Source organism: Nelumbo lutea, chromosome 1, assembly GCF_056320005.1.
Source record: "Nelumbo lutea isolate HS-2025 chromosome 1, American lotus-T2T, whole genome shotgun sequence".
Classification (NCBI taxonomy): Eukaryota; Viridiplantae; Streptophyta; class Magnoliopsida; order Proteales; family Nelumbonaceae; genus Nelumbo; species Nelumbo lutea.
Genome location: NC_142684.1, coordinates 14,589,716 through 14,607,143, shown reverse-complemented (window position 1 = coordinate 14,607,143; position 17,428 = coordinate 14,589,716). Strand labels below are relative to the sequence as shown.

General features: G+C 36.5%; 1 protein-coding gene across 2 annotated transcripts; it reads left to right on the top strand.

The window, feature by feature from the left end:
- Positions 1–70: 70 nt before the first annotated feature.
- CPSF73-I (cleavage and polyadenylation specificity factor 73-I) lies at positions 71–17,428 on the top strand. Of its 2 annotated transcripts, none has more exons than XM_088947662.1 (7): positions 71–254; positions 8,102–8,205; positions 8,426–8,625; positions 8,734–8,831; positions 13,622–13,667; positions 13,742–13,891; positions 15,508–17,428. In XM_088947662.1, the coding sequence occupies exons 3-7, from the start codon at positions 8,476–8,478 to the stop codon at positions 17,137–17,139; spliced, it is 2,076 nt and encodes a 691-aa protein (XP_088803788.1). In that variant the 5' UTR covers positions 71–254; positions 8,102–8,205; positions 8,426–8,475; the 3' UTR covers positions 17,140–17,428. The 2 variants fall into 2 exon arrangements, with proteins under 2 accessions (XP_088803788.1, XP_088803783.1); XM_088947657.1 differs by having other exon boundaries at positions 7,640–8,205.

The window sequence follows — 17,428 nt, the reverse complement described above, 5'->3', positions numbered from 1 at the left end:
GACCAGATAATTCTTGCCACCTGGCCACCGGCCACCCCTATAAAGCGAGCCACTCCTACACCGTTGGGTCGATTCGCATTAGACTGGGTTTTCACGGTCTAGCGGTTGGTTCACTCTCAACGCGATTATTTTCTTCTTCTTTACCAGGGTTTGTTCTTCGACAAAGGAGAGAAGAAGACCGGTGAACGAAACCTCTGTTGAGGCTTGAGCTTGGATGACTGAGTTTGAGAGCAACAAGCGTCGCAGTCACGCAGGTATGCATTTTTCCTCTCTCTGTCTGTCTCTCTCTCTCTCTCTCCTCCTTCCCCTCTTATATTTCTTTCTTCAATGGCGTTGTATTTTTCTTCTTAGCTTAGGGACTCCACCTCTTTTGTTTCCTTCGCTGGAACTAAAATATATGGTTTCTTCTTAGGATTTTGAATGTTTTTAGTCGTGAGTCTTCAATTTTGAACTAAACCTGCTAGGAACCTGAATAATGCTGCTTTTATTTTTGGCAGACGTGAATAGACTATTTTAAGAGATGTATGGGGATACTTTGGATATATTAGGATATACATAGATACGCTTGAAAATATTATAAGTATTTTAATAAATTATAAAAATACATCAATAATATTAAATATAAGATTTCAATGAGGTGTATATACATTAAATTAATATATTTTAATATTTTTATAAATAAATATATTATAGCTAATTTTAATTTCATTAAAAATCCTATGCTTAACTATAAATTATAAATTATAATTCTTTAAGTTTTAATGATTTATGGGATGAGAAAAACCCAACTCTCCTATCCAATCATAAAACATGCATTGGCACAACTTCTATGTGAAAATATAATTAATAATTATTTATTATTTATTTCCAAAAATATAAAAATAAATAAACATTATATAATATATTCAAAAATAGTTATTAAAGAAGAAATTTCAATTGCTTTGTGGATATGATAGATCATCCATAGAAATATAATATATTCAATCATTGTGATCAAATGATAAAATATAATTAATTATTTATTTTTAAATCTAAAAATAAAAAAATAAAAAAATAATTATTAAAGAAGAAAATTTCAATTGGTCTGTGGATATAATAGATCATCCATAGAATTATAATATATTCAATTATTGTGATCAAACGATAAAATACAATTAATTATTATTTATTTTTTTAATTCTAATAACAAAAAAAATATTAAAGAAGAAATTTCAATTGCTCTTTGAATATGATAGATAAATCTATAGATCTAAAACATATTTAGTCTTTATAGGCAGTGAGCAAATTACATTTTCAAATTTTTTGTTAATTTATAATTTCCCCAAATATCTTCATGAAATTTCCATAAATCTACTGATAACACAAAACAAAAAATTGTGATTTTGAATGTAAGAAATTTAGATCAACATAAATTTAAACATTCAAGAAAAGAAAGAAATCACAAGATATTATAAAAGATTGAAAAAAATTACCTATTTTGCCATATATTTTTTTCAAAATGTGAAAAATCTTTAAAAAAATTAACAATTCACACTTGCTTTTCCCCTTTAATTCTTTTTAGTTTTTTGTCATATCTTTTTGGTCTATATGCTACTGATATGCCCCAATAGGCCCCTGATGTCGGTCCGATACACATGAAAAAAAAATGAAACGTCTGATTTCCAAGCATATCCTATATCGGTTTTTCAAAGATACAATCGGGCGTATCATATCGAAATTTTAAACCTTGTATAAAGGATATCGAACCTCAATAATTGTATGTGTAGTCTCTCTCTCTCTTTCTCTCTCTCTCTGCTTTTGTCACTCCAAAACTCATCATCAACATTTAAGTTGTGCCATTAAAGAAACGCTCGGAGGTATCTCTAGGCTTATATAAGAGATTTGGGAAATTCACACTTTAAATATCAACTTTAAGAAACATATAAAATCGGAGTAGAGAAAAAAAAAGCATCTATTATTGCATTCAAATGCCTTATTTATAGCTACACAACAGTTGTAAATTGCATCTCAACTCAATAATCGATTCAATTAAATAATTACACGTATAAATCATTATTGGACACATGGGAGCCACCAATTTAGGTGCATTGTGTGAATTGAGATGCGGTGGTTGATCATTAGTGTTATGGAGAAGCTACGTACTTAAGAGTAACTTCATATAATTGAGTAGTAGTTTTTTTTTTTTTTGAAAAGTGAAAGGTATATTAGCAAAAGGAGAGAGAAATACAGTCTTCAACCCTGAGTATCCCTTGAAGATATTTACAGCTAACAAAAAAAAAGAGACAAGTGAGTTTTGGCTATTTGGGATACTCATGGGCTGCTAAGTTAAACTTCCTATTTATATACAAAAACATAACAGTGTTTAGGCTCCTTAATAACAGTTCTGAATTCAAAAACAGCCAATGGCAAGTCATGGATATTCCTTCCGATCTTTCAAGGAGCTTATCAGTGATTGCGAATCAATACATATACAAACTTCTTCAAATCTCCAGCTTTGAAGTTCTTTTAAAGCCTGCAAAACACCAAATAGCTCAGCCTGAAGAACTGAATTAACTGAAGAAATGCGACCTCCAACGATTTTTAAACAGGATAAATTTTTGGAGACAATAATGATTCCAAATGTATATAGGGAGCTCAAAATCCTTTCTGCATCTGTAAATATAAGATAAACCGTTTGTTGAGACAAACAGAGAGTTAAATGATTATTCAAAGGAGGATTTAAAGAAGGTGGAGATTCATCATTCAAATTTATAGAAAGATGAAACAGTTGATTCACAGTTTTAGAAACTGAGGAAGGAGCAATAGAAATTATTTTGAAAAAGTTGTTCATTTCTAGCATGTCAAATAAAGTACCAAGAAATAGTTAGCCAACTGAGAATTTGCAAGAAAAGAACATGGTCGTTGATTAGATTATGCAATCTTCTAATGCCTGACGCCCAAGAACTTTGGAGCATATTATGGACATGGAGATTCCTTGGATTTGTGAATAAAATTGCTTAGGAAAATTGGCAATGAAGAAATAAGTGAGATAAAGATTCCTCCTCAATTTTACAAAATACACACTTTTTCTAAGCATCATCAAGTCTTAACAATTCTTTTATTGGGATGAAATTATTTAAGACACGCCATAAAAACATTTGAAACCAAGGCACAGATTACTTCCACACATTTGCAAGGCAAAATTTCAGATCTGGATTGACATTGGGCAAGGAAGCTTGCAATTCTTTTTTATAGTTGGTTTGACTGAATACTTTCCAAAACCATGATGGACCCAAATCCAAGAGATAGTATTAAGGGAATGGTAGATAGGGGTTTCAAGGATTCTGGAGGCTTCAGTTATAGAAAAAGAGGACTGAATAAGTTCAGTGTTCCAATTCCCTGCTTGCATAAGATTAGTGATATTTGCATTGCTGAGGTGGCGGGGTACAAGCTGAGAGATCCAAAACAATTGACCCTCAGATTGAATCCAAAGACTCTGAGATAGAGGGAAAGAGGAGTTTTCATTTACCAATTGACCACATTTAGAGGCCAACTCAATTAACTGGGGACCAAAAGCTTTCCAGAATATGGAACCCAAAGAAGGGATAGAATAGGGGAATGACATAGTGTTTTTGAGATACTTTGCTTTCCAACTTTGTGACCATAATTTATCTTTTTCATTAAGTAATCTCCAAGCCACTTTCTTCAGTAAACTTTGATTAACTATTTTGAGTCATTTAAAGCCAAGTCTTCCGTGAGATTTAGGTAAAGAGAGGGTGTTCCAGGAACACCATCCATAAGGATGTTTATTATTATTTGAGACACCCCACCAAAAACTTCATATGGTTTTTTCAATGCTATCAATGGTTTTCTGGGGAAACTTAATTAAAGACCTTGCATGTAGGGGGACTGACTAAAGGACTGAATGAATAAGGACAACCTTCCTTGCTTGGTTGATGGCAGAAGCTTTCCATCTTCTTAATTTTGCTTGAAGATTTTCCAAAATATAGTTCAGGTTGGTATGTTTATTTTTAGACCCGAAAAGAGGGAGGCCTAGATATTTAGAGTGTCGATTCAAGGGCTTAATTTTTATTTTCCTACTAATCATACGTTGAAGTCTAGGATGAATATTTTTACTACAGTATATTCCAGATTTTTGAAAATTGATGACTTGACCAGAGGCATTCTAAAATGTTTTTAGAAGTTGACCAAGATTATCAAGTTCATCCCTATGGGCACTTAGAAAGAGCATTACATCATCAGCAAAAAAAAAGATGAGAGATTTTGGGTGTAGAGGAAGAAATGAGGATTCCTTGGATTTTCCCTTCTTGTTCAGCTTTATACAGAAGTCTTGAAAGAGCTTCCATGGCTATAATAAAGAGGTAAGGAGAGAGAGGATCTCCTTGACGAAGGCCCCAGGAAGGATAAAAATGACCCTCGGAAGTACCATTTACAAGAATGAAATAGGAAACACTGGAAATACATTATTTGATGAGATCACACAAAGTGTTAGAGAGCCTAGGAGAGACATAACTTTGAGGAGAAGTCAATCATAGGCTTTAGACATATCTAGTTTGATAGCCAAATAACTTGTTCCTTTTTTTTTTTTTCAAAAAATGGAACATTTCCAGAGTTAAGATAGAGTTATCTGACATTTGACGCCCTAGGACAAAATCAACTTGGTTGGGAGCTATACACTTATCCAGGATGGAGCGAAGCCGATGAGTTATTAGCTTAGCTATTATTTTATAAATTATGTTACAGAAACTAATAGGTCTGTAGTCTTGTACTTTTGCACAATCGACCTTTTTAGGGATGAGACAAATGAACGTGTGATTCAGTCGCTTGAGAAGTTTTTTATTTTGAAAGAATTCTTGAACTACTGAAATTATATTCAGTCCCATTAGCTCCCATAATTGTTTAAAAACCAGGGCAGGCATCCCATCCGGTCCTTGGGATTTGAGGTTTCCTATTGAAAAAAAAGCTGATTTGACTTCTTCAAGAGTGGGAGGGTGGAGGAGCATTAAATTTTCTTGATCAATAAGAACAGGGGAAATAGCCTAGGAAAGCTCTTCCAAATCATTTAGATGTTGAGAAGTATAGAGGGATTTGAAGTAATCTATGGAGGTATTTGTGATGTCTGCATGAGAATTTTGCTAGATATTCTGATCATTTTTTATTCCCTCAATATAATTTCTCTTCTTTCTAGAAAGAGTACTTTTATGAAAGAAATTGGTATTTTTGTCCCCTGATTGCAACCAAGTCTGTCATTAATTTTGTCTCCAATAGCTATCCAATTGGCAATTTGTTTCCTCATACTCCAAATAAAGCTAATCCAGATTCTGGTAGGAATTCTTTTGTTCTGCATTTAAGATTTGATCCTCCAAATTTTGTAATTTTTCTTTTGGCTCCATAAAAATGCTTTTCTTCCAATGAATTAAATCTTTCTTCAAGGCATCTAATTTTTTAGAAAGCTTAAAGGCTGCATAACCAAAAGTGGTGGTTTTCCAAGATTCTTTAATGAGTTGGTGGCAGGATTTATCTAAAGTCCTGATACAACCAGAAATTCCTTTTGCTCTGTCATTCATTGTCAAGGAAGTGTGGTGTAAACCTATACCTCCGAGGGTTGGGAGCTTTTATTGGGAAGTTTTCCTTGAAAGAATCAATACAAGTGACCTACTTCAAAGAAAAAGACCCAATAGTTGTTTATCTCCACACTGGTGTGCTTTATGCAAGGCTGCTGGTGAGTCTGGGTACCACTTACTAATATCTTGTGTTTTGGCAAAAAATATTTGGGATTGGTTTGCTTCTTTATTTGGGTACAGGTGGACAACTCCAAATAGTCACCAAACTTGTTTTCCTCTTCACCTATTGAATGTTCAACGAAAACATCAAGAATTATGTGGAGATGTGTGAGAGTTGCTGTTTGTTGGACACTATGGGAGGAAAGAAATGGAAGAATCTTCTTGGAAAAGGAGAGAGGCTTGGAAACTTAGGTAGAGTTGACTCATATAAGAGTAATACACTGGCTGAAGACAATGAAGGAGTTTATAGATTTTTCAACAAATGATATGCTAAGAAAGTGGAAAGAAGTTGCTAGCTCAGTTACAAGGAAGAAGACTTTGAATCTCATGTGGAACCCTCCACCTCATGGTTTTATCAAACTAAATTTTGATGGCAATAGTATGGGGAATCCAGGGCCTTCAGGTATTGGGGGGGAGGGTCCTAAGGGATGAGAGAGGTAATGTAATAGCTATATTAACATGTCCAATTGGAGCGGGAGACTCCTTGAGGGCTGAGGTGTTAGCAGTGTTGGAAGGGGTACAAAGGGCCAAAGAAATTCAAGTCAAGAAACTGCTTATAGAAGGAGATTCTGCAATTGTTGTGGATTGGCTGAAAGAAGACACTTCCAAGATGTGGAGCTACAGCAATGAGGAAAGAAAATTCAAGTGGCCGATTAAGGATATGGAAGTCCTATGTACTTGGGTTAGAAGAAATGCTAACTCCTTTGCTGATGGATTGGCTAGGCAAGGAGTTTTTAGAAATTCTGGGTTTTGGGCTCAATTGTGAGGGTCTGAGTGTTTAAATCAGTTGTACTTCTTTTCTGGGGAGTTAAGTATCTTTAGCTCCCCTTCCCTGTAACTTTTTTCCGAAGCCTGTTTAGGCAATTTCATTAAATAAAGATTCGTTCTGGATACAAGCAGAGAGAAAAGATGGAATCACAATCCAAGAATGAGTCCAATGGAGATTTCCTACTAGTTAATGGCATTGGCAAAGAGAAGCCCGCCGCTTGGAGATTTCCTACTGGTTAATGGGAGGGGGGAGAGAGAGAGAGCACCTCGGAAAAGATATAACCCAAAGAGGATGACTGACAATCTTATCAAATTAAAATCATGATATGATTTCATAAGGAAAATGTAAAGTCAGTGCTCCTGCAATATATTTACTGTAACAGTCCTACCCTCTCTTTGATGGAACTATCATAAGTCTTTAGATAAGAAGAATGACAGAAAAAAAAAAGTGGCTAAGTACCTTCCAGAAGAGATAGACAGTCTCCAAATTAGCAGCACAAACTCCTGTAGGCATCAATTATGTAGGAAAAGCAGCGAACCATCAGAATCTACTAATAAAATCTGTCTTATCTTCGGAAGCAGGAACAGAATTTGGCCCTCCTTCACACTTCACAGGTAGTGTTCCCTTTTTCCCCTTTCCATATAGCCTGCTATCTGGTAGTGGCGCTTAATGATGAATCTTATTTACTTCAATCTTAACTCATATATGATGCTCCCTAAGCAACCATGTTTTCTCTAGTTGAAGAATCATGGACTGTGGAAATGAATCCGCACCAATCTCACAATTCAAAATTCCCCCATCCGATTCCCTGGGTGCCACCTTTCCCGGAACTAGATTCTGATTTTCTTGGAAACGCATTTCAGAATCACCATTTGCGACCGTAGTGAATTCACATTTGACAACTAAATCAGTACCAACAATGCGTTGATTATCGCTCTTAATTGGATGAATGGGCACAAAACTCCTCGCAATGAACATTGAGAAAGATACGGTGCTTCCCCATAAGACCCGCGGGGGCGGAGATTGCTGAAGGCTTTTTGGTAGGTGGTTTCTTCTTATCCATCTTTTCTTCTTGCATTTTTCACAGTTCTCCTTCTGATTCATCGGACGAAGGACGAAAGCAAGCTTGAGACCAACCCTCATCCTCCCCTTCGTTGCCGTATCCGAGACCATCATCATCTACGATGAATCCGCGAGCTTCTTCTCATTGTCCGGCAACGAGAGCGGAGTAGCCCTCTTCGGCGACGGTATCGTAGATTGGATCTTCCATCTTTATCTGATACCCACCTTTTAGAAACGCCGACCATTGCTACGGATTGCAGGAAAACACTCGAGTTTTCGCGTCAATGAGGTTCTGACCGAACCATAATATTTGCAGGCCAGAGTAGTCATCCTGGTCCGACCAGATAAGTCTTGCCACCTGGTCACCGGCCACCCCTATAAAGCGAGCCACTTCCACACCGTTGGGTCGATTCGCATTAGACTGGGTTTTCACGGTCTAGCGGTTGGTTCACTCTCTCAACGAGATTATTTTCTTCTTCTTTACTAGGGTTTGTCCTTTTACAAAGGAGAGAAGAACAGTGAACGAAACCTCTGTTGAGGCTTGAGCTTGGATGACCGAGTTTGAAAGCAACAAGCGACGCAGTCACGCAGGTATGCTTTTTCCCTCTCTCTCCTCCTTCCTCTCTTATATTTCTTTCTTCAATGGCATTAAATTGTTTCCCTTAGGGGCTCCACCTCTTTTTCTTTGTTTCCTTCGCTGGAACTAAAATATATGGTTTCTTCTTAGGATTTTGAATGTTTTAGTCATGAGTCTTCAATTTTGAACTAAACCTGCTAGGAACCTGAATAATGCTGACTTTATTTTTGGCAGACGTGAATTGAGCTCTTGGATGCATATTAGTTGTTGAACATTAGCTAGAAATGGCGTCAGCAGGTCAAGCGCTGCCACTGAAGAGACAGAGTTCATCAGTGATGAGAGAGTCAGACCGACTTATTGTTACACCACTGGGTGCTGGGAATGAAGTGGGTCGGTCTTGCGTTTATATGTCTTACAAAGGAAAAACTGTCTTGGTATGACAAATCTACTCTTTTGTTTCAAGAGTGTGTTATACCTTTTTGATTTTGTTGCCATGTTTGTAAACCTAATTTCTTCTTCTTTCTCACTTTTTTTCTTGGTAGTTCGACTGTGGAATCCATCCTGCTTACTCGGGCATGGCTGCTTTGCCCTACTTTGATGAGATTGACCCTTCAACAATTGATGTGCTTCTTGTTACACAGTAAGTAGTTATGTTTCGTTTCTTTTTTGGATGATTGCTAGGTCTTCTTTTTTGCCATTTTGAGGTGGGTAATGTCGGATCTGGTGGTTCTCTGGTGTTCCTTGTTCCTTTTTTTGGGTGGATCTTTGGTGTTGTGCATTCTTGGATATCCAAGATTGGTCTCCTGGGTTGTGGGTAGGGGGGGGGGGGGGCTTTATCCCCCCTTGCTTCTCCCTTTTCATATTTACCACTTCTATACCTTTTTCTTTCTCTGCCATCAAGACACAAAATGATATACTGGCAAAGAATCTGTACAATACATGTGATCGTGAAATTAAACTGGAAAATATTAGAGGATTTTATGAAAAAATAATATCACAAGTTTTACGGTATGCAATTAGCCTATTGTGGGAAGGCTTTTTTTTTTTTTTCTTATGAAAACCAGATGGAATGAATGGAATGAATTTCTGCAATCATAAACATAAGACAAAGGTAGGTTACTTGAACAGGGGGTTAGTAATTTGCAATCTAGGAAGCTTCTATTATCTATACCATCCACAATCTATGGCCCGTTTAAGAAGTGAAAATTGATTAGTTTTTCCAACGTTGGAGTAATTATAGATTGCAATGGCCATGTCAAATCCATATTTTCAGGATCAATAGGCATGGGAAACTCTACAAGAGTGAAGTTGCTAGCAATCCTACTAGGAATTAGATTTGGAGTTCAGTTAAATATCACAAAATTGATGGTGGAAGGTAACTTAATTTTTAGTGGAAATGTGGAATGGATGAAAACTGACAGAATGAGAACTTGGCACTAGAGAAGAACCCTAAGGGAGATCAAAGATATGACAAGAAAACTATATATAACATACTCCTGGATTCATAGATCAGTAAAGGGGGAATGAACAAAAACTAGCTATTCTGGGGGTTTTCTGATGTTTATACATACAGGGCAAAGGGGATGCCTGCATTCCTAATTCTGAGTAAAAAGTATTAGTAATAGACCTAGATTGCAAAAGATGAGAAATTGGTTATAGAAGTGGACTCCAAGGTGGTGGTGGGTTGGCTAAAAGACCCAGATTCAGTGGTTTGGTGTTACCGAAATGAAATGAAGAAGTTCAAATGCCTAACACAACAGATGATTTTAACCATACAATGGGTGGGACAGGTGGCCAATGCACTGGCTGATTCTCTAGCTAAGCAAGGGGTAACGAGGGATCAGATGTACTGGGCCCGTTTGTAAATCTGTTGTATTTCTTTGTTAAAGAGTGAGGTTGCACCACGTACCTCCCACTGGGATGCTTGTAACAGATGTTATCCTTTGCTTCTAATGAAAATTAATGAATTTTATTTATCAAAACAAGTCTTGAAAAGTGACATTTAGTTTCAAAAACTAGATACAAATGCATTATATACAGATATAAGCATACGTTATGGGATACCAGTACCCATATCTGTTTCCAGGATTTTAGGAAACAGAGAGTCATATCCCCATTTCCCTATCTATGTTCATATCCATATCCATACCTGGGCATCATATAGTCATACATACTTAAATCATATTGATTTTTCTGGCAATTTTTGTTTTGAAAAACAAAGGCATACATGTTGGCTACTTGGCTAACACCCCCTAGATCTTTTGTTTCCTTCCCCAAAGACACTTGTTAGAGTGGAGTTTTAAAAATACAAGTATTTGAGCTAGTTGGAGAATGCAGTGGGAGATATATCTTCTGGAGGTGGACTGACTGCCTTTGCTCATATAGACAGTTAGGCACTTGTGCCCCTTCCAATCATGCAAACATAATATTTCTTTGTTCATATATAGTGCTGGCAATTTTGACCCACCCATTTGAGTAGTGGATCAATATGGGCCAAGTCACCCATTTGGGTCAATAGAAAAAGGGTCAGGGTGGGTTGGGCCAAGGATACCCATAGGGTCAGATGCCTCTTACTCATCGTCATTTACAGAGATGCTTCTCGTTGAATACACCAAATTGCAGTTGCAAAGAAGAGAGAAAAGCTGCTAGCAGCTATTGCTGTAGCGACCACTGAAGTTGATTTCGGCACATCTTTTTGTTTTCCTTCTCCTTCTCCCTCTTCTTCTTATTCTCCTCATCGCCAGAAAAAAAAAAAAAAAATCATGGAGGTTAGGCAAGATTTGGAGGTTTAGGGTTTGAAACCGGAGGAAATGATGCTGAGCAGTGTAACTACAGCTATGGGAATGGGACAGATTTGAGTTGGAGGAGAAAGCACCGCAGCTTGAACAGTCACTTCAGGAAATGATGCACACTTGGGTTTCTCTTGACAAAAATGCCCAGAAAACAATCAATAACACGCCATCTCAAGATTGGAATCCATTTAATCCACTGAAGCAGAACTCAAAATGGTTTCGGCTTTTGGAGGCATTCTCAATCTAAGCCTTAATTTGATCTGAACTGCTTACGCCTTGAAATTCTTCCCCCCAATTATATGCCATGAGCTTTACTCCTGGATCAACATATCATTTCAAAATGTAAGAAATGATTACTTTTTTATAATAGGAATTACTTTTTGAGATGATGCATTGATTGATTGTATTCTGTTAATGGGGTTGAATTTTTTGTTGAAAATTATTATACTTGATTGTCTTTTGAAAATTACTCTCAACTTTGTGTTTTTTCTGCAATTTTTGTTTATTTGGTGGAAATATATAATTTTTTATTTTTCTAACTTTTTATCTTTTTCTTTGCTTTTCTGCAATTTTTCTTTTTTATTTGAGATATATACTTTTTTGAAAATTTTATCATTTTATGTTTTTTTTTTTCAATTCTGGTTTTTTGGCTGATATATATATATATTGAAAAAAAAATTTATCATTTTTTGTGTGTTTGTTTTTTGAAATTTCTACCTTTCTTTGCTAAAATGTATAATTTTTTATTTTTTTATCAATTTATGTGTTTCCTACATTTTTCTGTGTTTTGAAAAAAAATGTTGAGTACGGTGCATAAATGGGTCAAAGTGGGTGGATTAGGGTGGGTGAGGGTCAGGGTGGGTCTTGACCCACTAATGAGCAATTAATGTGGGTTGTAGTGGGTTAGTGGGAAAATATGGGTCAATTAACACCCAACCCACCCATTCGGCACCCCTAATTCTTTCTCCTTTGGTATTTATCAAAAAAAAAAAAAATCTTTCTCCTTTGGTTGCAATGCAATCATCTCATCATTTATTATTAATTTTTAAATACAATATTTCTTTTCTTTTTTTAAACACTGAAAAAACTTTGAATTCCTGTCTTCTACTTTGATCCATTTGCATCTAAATTTTTTGTCCCCAACTAAATTCATCCATTTTCATGATTAAATCCAACTCTCTTTGTGCTAGCTTCTTTGGTCCCTTTGTCATTTATCTTAGAGCTCCACATTTGTCCAATCTTCAATTCAGTTTTCTTGTACCAATGACCCAAAAGATTCTTTGTTCTAGACATTCAACTCTCTTCTCAAGAGATGAAACCTCATCCCAAACCTGTATCCCTTCTATTTGGCATTCATTTGTTCCTCCTCCCACCATGATTTGACACTTCAAATGGAAAAATAAATGTGCTAACCATATATTTTCAAAGTGAAAAGGGAGGAGATCCACCACCAAGATTTTCCTGATCTTACAAGGTGCGACGGTGATCTATAATAGGCTCGAGAAAATCTTGACAAGATAACCCACCTAGTGTTCTTCCCAATCTACTGAAAAACGAACTCAGCTTTGAAAAAAATCAGTTCTATTTGAAAATTATCCTACAAAAGGAGAATTTCTTTAAGTCCAAAATTATTGCTGATATGATAATATACCCAAACTGGCTATGTAAAGAAAGACTCACTGCTCATTCCATGTCATACAATGTTTGTCATTGTAACTTAAACCAACTATGTTATGTTACAATGACATTTCATTATCTCTAAAAGATTTTTGGTAACATGCATACATGATCATGTGAACCTTTAATCAAACTCCTCTGGCTTTTGTATTAAAACTCTGTACCACATTTAAAGATCAAATATTGTAAATGCATTTCCTCTCTAAAAGATTTCATTATCTCTAAAAGAATTTTGTTATGTTACAATAACCAACTATGTTATGTTACAATGACATTTCATTATCTCTAAAAGATTTTTGGTAACATGCATACATGGTCATGTAAACCTTTAATCAAACTCCTCTGGCTCTTGTATTAAAACTCTGTATCACATTTAAAGATCAAATATTGTAAATGCATTTCCTCTCTAAAAGATTTCATTATCTCTAAAAGATTTTTGTTATGTTACAATAACCAACTATGTTATGTTACAATGACATTTCATTATCTCTAAAAGATTTTTGGTAACATGCATACATGGTCATGTAAACCTTTAATCAAACTCCTCTGGCTCTTGTATTAAAACTCTGTATCACATTTAAAGATCAAATATTGTAAATGCATTTCCTCTCTAAAAGATTTCATTATCTCTAAAAGATTTTTGGTAACATGCATACATGGTCATGTAAACCTTTAATCAAACTCCTCTGGCTCTTGTATTAAAACTCTATCACATTTAAAGATCAAATATTGTAAATGCATTTCTTCTCTCTATGATGCTTCTAGCCTTCTAGGAACTATTTTATACATGTTATTTTTAATGTTATTATGTTATACTTCTATAAGTGAATCAAGCTGCTAGAATACACACAAACAAATAAACACTGGCATATGTGTCTATGTTACAACATAACCAATAAATTCTAGTTGTTTGACTTTAAACCCTGTTGGCTCACTATATATTGATGATGTTCTTGTGCAGCTTCCACTTGGATCATGCTGCATCTCTTCCATATTTTCTGGAGAAGGTATGTAACTTTTTCTGATAATATTTCTTGTAGTCCTCCTTGTTCAATGGTCTAAGAGTATATCTGCTTCCTAGACCACCTTCAAAGGCCGTGTTTTTATGACACATGCAACAAAGGCCATCTACAGGCTTCTCTTGTCTGATTATGTGAAAGTCAGCAAGGTCTCAGTTGAAGATATGTTGTATGATGAACAAGACATTCTTCGCTCCATGGACAAAATTGAGGTCTGTTTGCATTTATAATTAAAATATGTATTTTCCTGTTCTCATCTATCTCTTCTTTTTTTAGCAGTTTTGTTGTAGTTGCCTTGCTTATACGGAAATGACTTGGCTATTCATTTGAAAATAGAACAGAATTCAGTTGGTTTCACTTGTCTCACCCGATCATGATATTAAATACCAATCAGTTACCCCTATTTTCAAACCATATTCCTTTCTTTCATGTGTGGAATGATTCTTTGGGAGCAATAGTTAAATTCCTACTAAATAAGAATGGTGAACCATTGGGACTCAAAAACACCTAAAGAGATTTGTCTGATATTTTCTTAGTTTACTTTTTACCAATTTGTGTCTGAAATCTACAGTGTTCAGTAAAATTATATATCTATTTTTATTCTTAATATTGACAGTGTGGATTAGCATGCCTTTAATAATAAACAGTTCTTATTTGATTTATTGGATGGTGATCTGTATCTTATAGAAAAAAAGGTTTTGTAATCCAGTTAAGTCATCTTATAAGCCTTATCCCAATTGTATGGGGCCAAGTACATGAATATTGCTTTTTCATTAACTCAAGATCCAAAGGGTTTTGCAAGTCTTAAATGCCAGCTGCCGACCTGACACAACCTTCGTCCTTTATCCGGGCTTGGGTCCTGCAATTTAAGATAAGCTCACTGGCAGAGTTTTTGTAATCCAGTTCAAGTACAGAAGCTTAATACAAGATTCTGCCTATTTCTGCCACATGGAACAGTCCTGTGGTTAATCTAGCCCATCCATGAGATAGGGGGCTCTCTAGGTGCGTCTTATGTCCACTTATTCATTACCAGCCTTGTACCCCACATTGTATTGGAATAAAAAAGAGTTCTCTCAAACACATTGCAATGTATTTTGGTTCAAAATTTGGCCCATCATAAGTGTGAAAAAAGGAAGACAAATGGATGTTTTGGCCCCAAAAACAAGTTGATAATATGGGAAAAAGGCACGCGCATATATGTATACAAGGAACACATACTGCAATTTTGCTTTTCGAACTTTTAGAAATTCTTTAGGATGCAACAAACTGCAGATCCTGTTGTTGGGTTGGGTGCAACATATGCCCAGATACTTCTATCATTTTGTCAAAGTGGCGGCAGTTTGCTTTCAGTCGAAACTAGTAGGTTAGTATGGAATATTAGACATCACAAGTTATTTGGAAATTACCAATTAAAAAAAAAAGAAAGGTTATCTATAAAGTAGTCTGAAATTAGTGCAAGCTGGTTATTTGATTTGGTAAGTTTTACACATCCATGCATGAATCATGTAACTTGTCTTTTTATCAGTTTTGTAGCTGTGGTCTTGCCTTTCCTACTATGTTTATGTGATGTGTGTCAACATCTTATTTTATGCAGGGTGAAAACCTTTTCTTTAATTGTATTTTGTTTTTGAAGATATGTTGCACCATAAACCATTCTGTGACTGCTGGACATTTAAAGTTCATTTTATGATTGAAACAGCAAGCAATCAAACTTTTTAATGTACTTGATGGGTAGCTTTTGTAAATATCAGGAGTCCACCTTTTCTAGTTCTCGACTTCTGGGCATATCTGCTCATGCACATAGAAATCTAATAGCTCCTTCATGTAGGTTATTGATTTCCACCAGACACTAGAAGTGAATGGAATCCGCTTCTGGTGCTACACTGCTGGTCATGTTCTTGGTGCTGCCATGTTCGTGGTTGACATTGCAGGAGTGAAGGTTCTTTACACAGGAGACTATTCACGGGAAGAAGACCGCCATCTCCGTGCTGCAGAGATCCCACCGTTCATTCCTGATATATGCATAATTGAATCCACATATGGTGTCCAGCTCCATCAACCTCGAAATGTCAGGGAAAAACGCTTCACTGATGTCATCCACTCAACCATTTCTCAGGGAGGGCGTGTTCTAATTCCAGCATTTGCTCTTGGAAGGGCCCAGGAACTACTCCTTATTCTTGATGAGTATTGGTCAAATCATCCTGAACTTCATAACATCCCCATCTACTATGCATCCCCCCTTGCAAAGAGGTGCATGGCTGTATACCAGACTTACATCAATTCCATGAATGATAGAATCCGGGCCCAGTTTACCAACTCAAATCCCTTTGATTTTAAGCACATTTCTCCATTGAAAAGCATTGAGAATTTCGATGATGTAGGTCCGTCAGTAGTGATGGCAAGCCCAAGTGGACTGCAAAGTGGATTATCACGGCAGCTATTTGACAAGTGGTGCTCAGATAAGAAGAATGCATGTGTTATACCTGGATATGTTGTTGAAGGGACATTAGCCAAGACCATCATCAATGAGCCCAAGGAAGTCACCCTCATGAATGGCCTTACTGCCCCTCTTAACATTCAGGTCCATTACATTTCATTCTCAGCTCATGCTGACTATGGGCAGACAAGTACATTCTTGAAAGAACTCAGGCCTCCTAACATAATCCTAGTTCATGGAGAAGCCAATGAGATGGCAAGGCTTAAACAGAAACTTATCACAGAGTTTGCAGATAAGAACACCAAAATCATCTCCCCAAAGAACTGCCAATCTGTTGAACTGTATTTCAACTCAGAGAAGATGGCCAAAACAATTGGGCGACTGGCTGAGAAGACCCCAGAAGTTGGTGAAACTGTCAGTGGCATACTGGTAAAGAAAGGTTTCACTTATCAGATTATGGCACCTGAAGATCTTCATGTCTTCTCACAGCTATCTACTGCCAACATCACACAGAGGATATCTGTCCCTTATTCTGGTGCATTTGGTGTGATAAAACACAGGCTCAAGCAGATATATGAAAGTGTAGAGTCTCTACCAGAAGAAGAATCTGAGGGCCCCTCATTGCTAGTGCATGAACGGGTGACGGTGAAACAAGAGTCTGAGAAGCATGTGTCATTGCAGTGGTCCTCAGACCCCATTAGTGACATGGTTTCAGACTCGATTATTGCCGTCATATTGAATATCAGCCGTGAAATTCCCAAGGTCACAGCAGTGACAGAGACTGCTAAAACGGAGGATGGCAAGACAACAGAGAAGATAATCTATGCCTTGTTAGCATCCATATTTGGAGAAGTCAAGGCTGGAGAAGAAGGAAAATTGTTAGTGACTGTTGATGGAAATGTGGCTCATCTGGATGTGAAGAATGGTGAAGTTGAGTGTGAAAACGAGGCCTTGAAGGAGAGAGTCCGGATTGCTTTCCGCCGGATCCAGAGTGCAGTAAGGCCCATCCCTCTTTCTGCTTGAAACTAATATTTGTCTTAACAGTTAGCATCAAGTCCTTTAATCCTGAAGTTAGGGAGCAACTATTGGTTTGCAATTAGCACAGATCCCTCTAATATGCTCCACAGATTTCGGTTATGTTTTTGCAGAAATTGGTCCAATTTGAAATGGACTTTGTATCATTTTCCTTGCTTTTCCGGCAAGCTGGGGAAAAGGATTGCTTTTCTGAGTTGTTTCATGAGAAAAGAAACACAGATTGTACAAGCACTCACTGATATACTTACAGTTTTCAAGTCTCTGGCACTTTTCTCCA

Coding starts and splice junctions, on each gene's coding strand:
- CPSF73-I (XM_088947662.1), top strand. CDS start 8,476: ATGGCGTCAGCAGGTCAAGCGCTGCCACTGAAGAGACAGAGTTCATCA. Junction 8,626..8,733: donor ACAAAGGAAAAACTGTCTTG/GTATGACAAATC, acceptor TTTTCTTGGTAG/TTCGACTGTGGAATCCATCC. Junction 13,668..13,741: donor TTCCATATTTTCTGGAGAAG/GTATGTAACTTT, acceptor TCTGCTTCCTAG/ACCACCTTCAAAGGCCGTGT.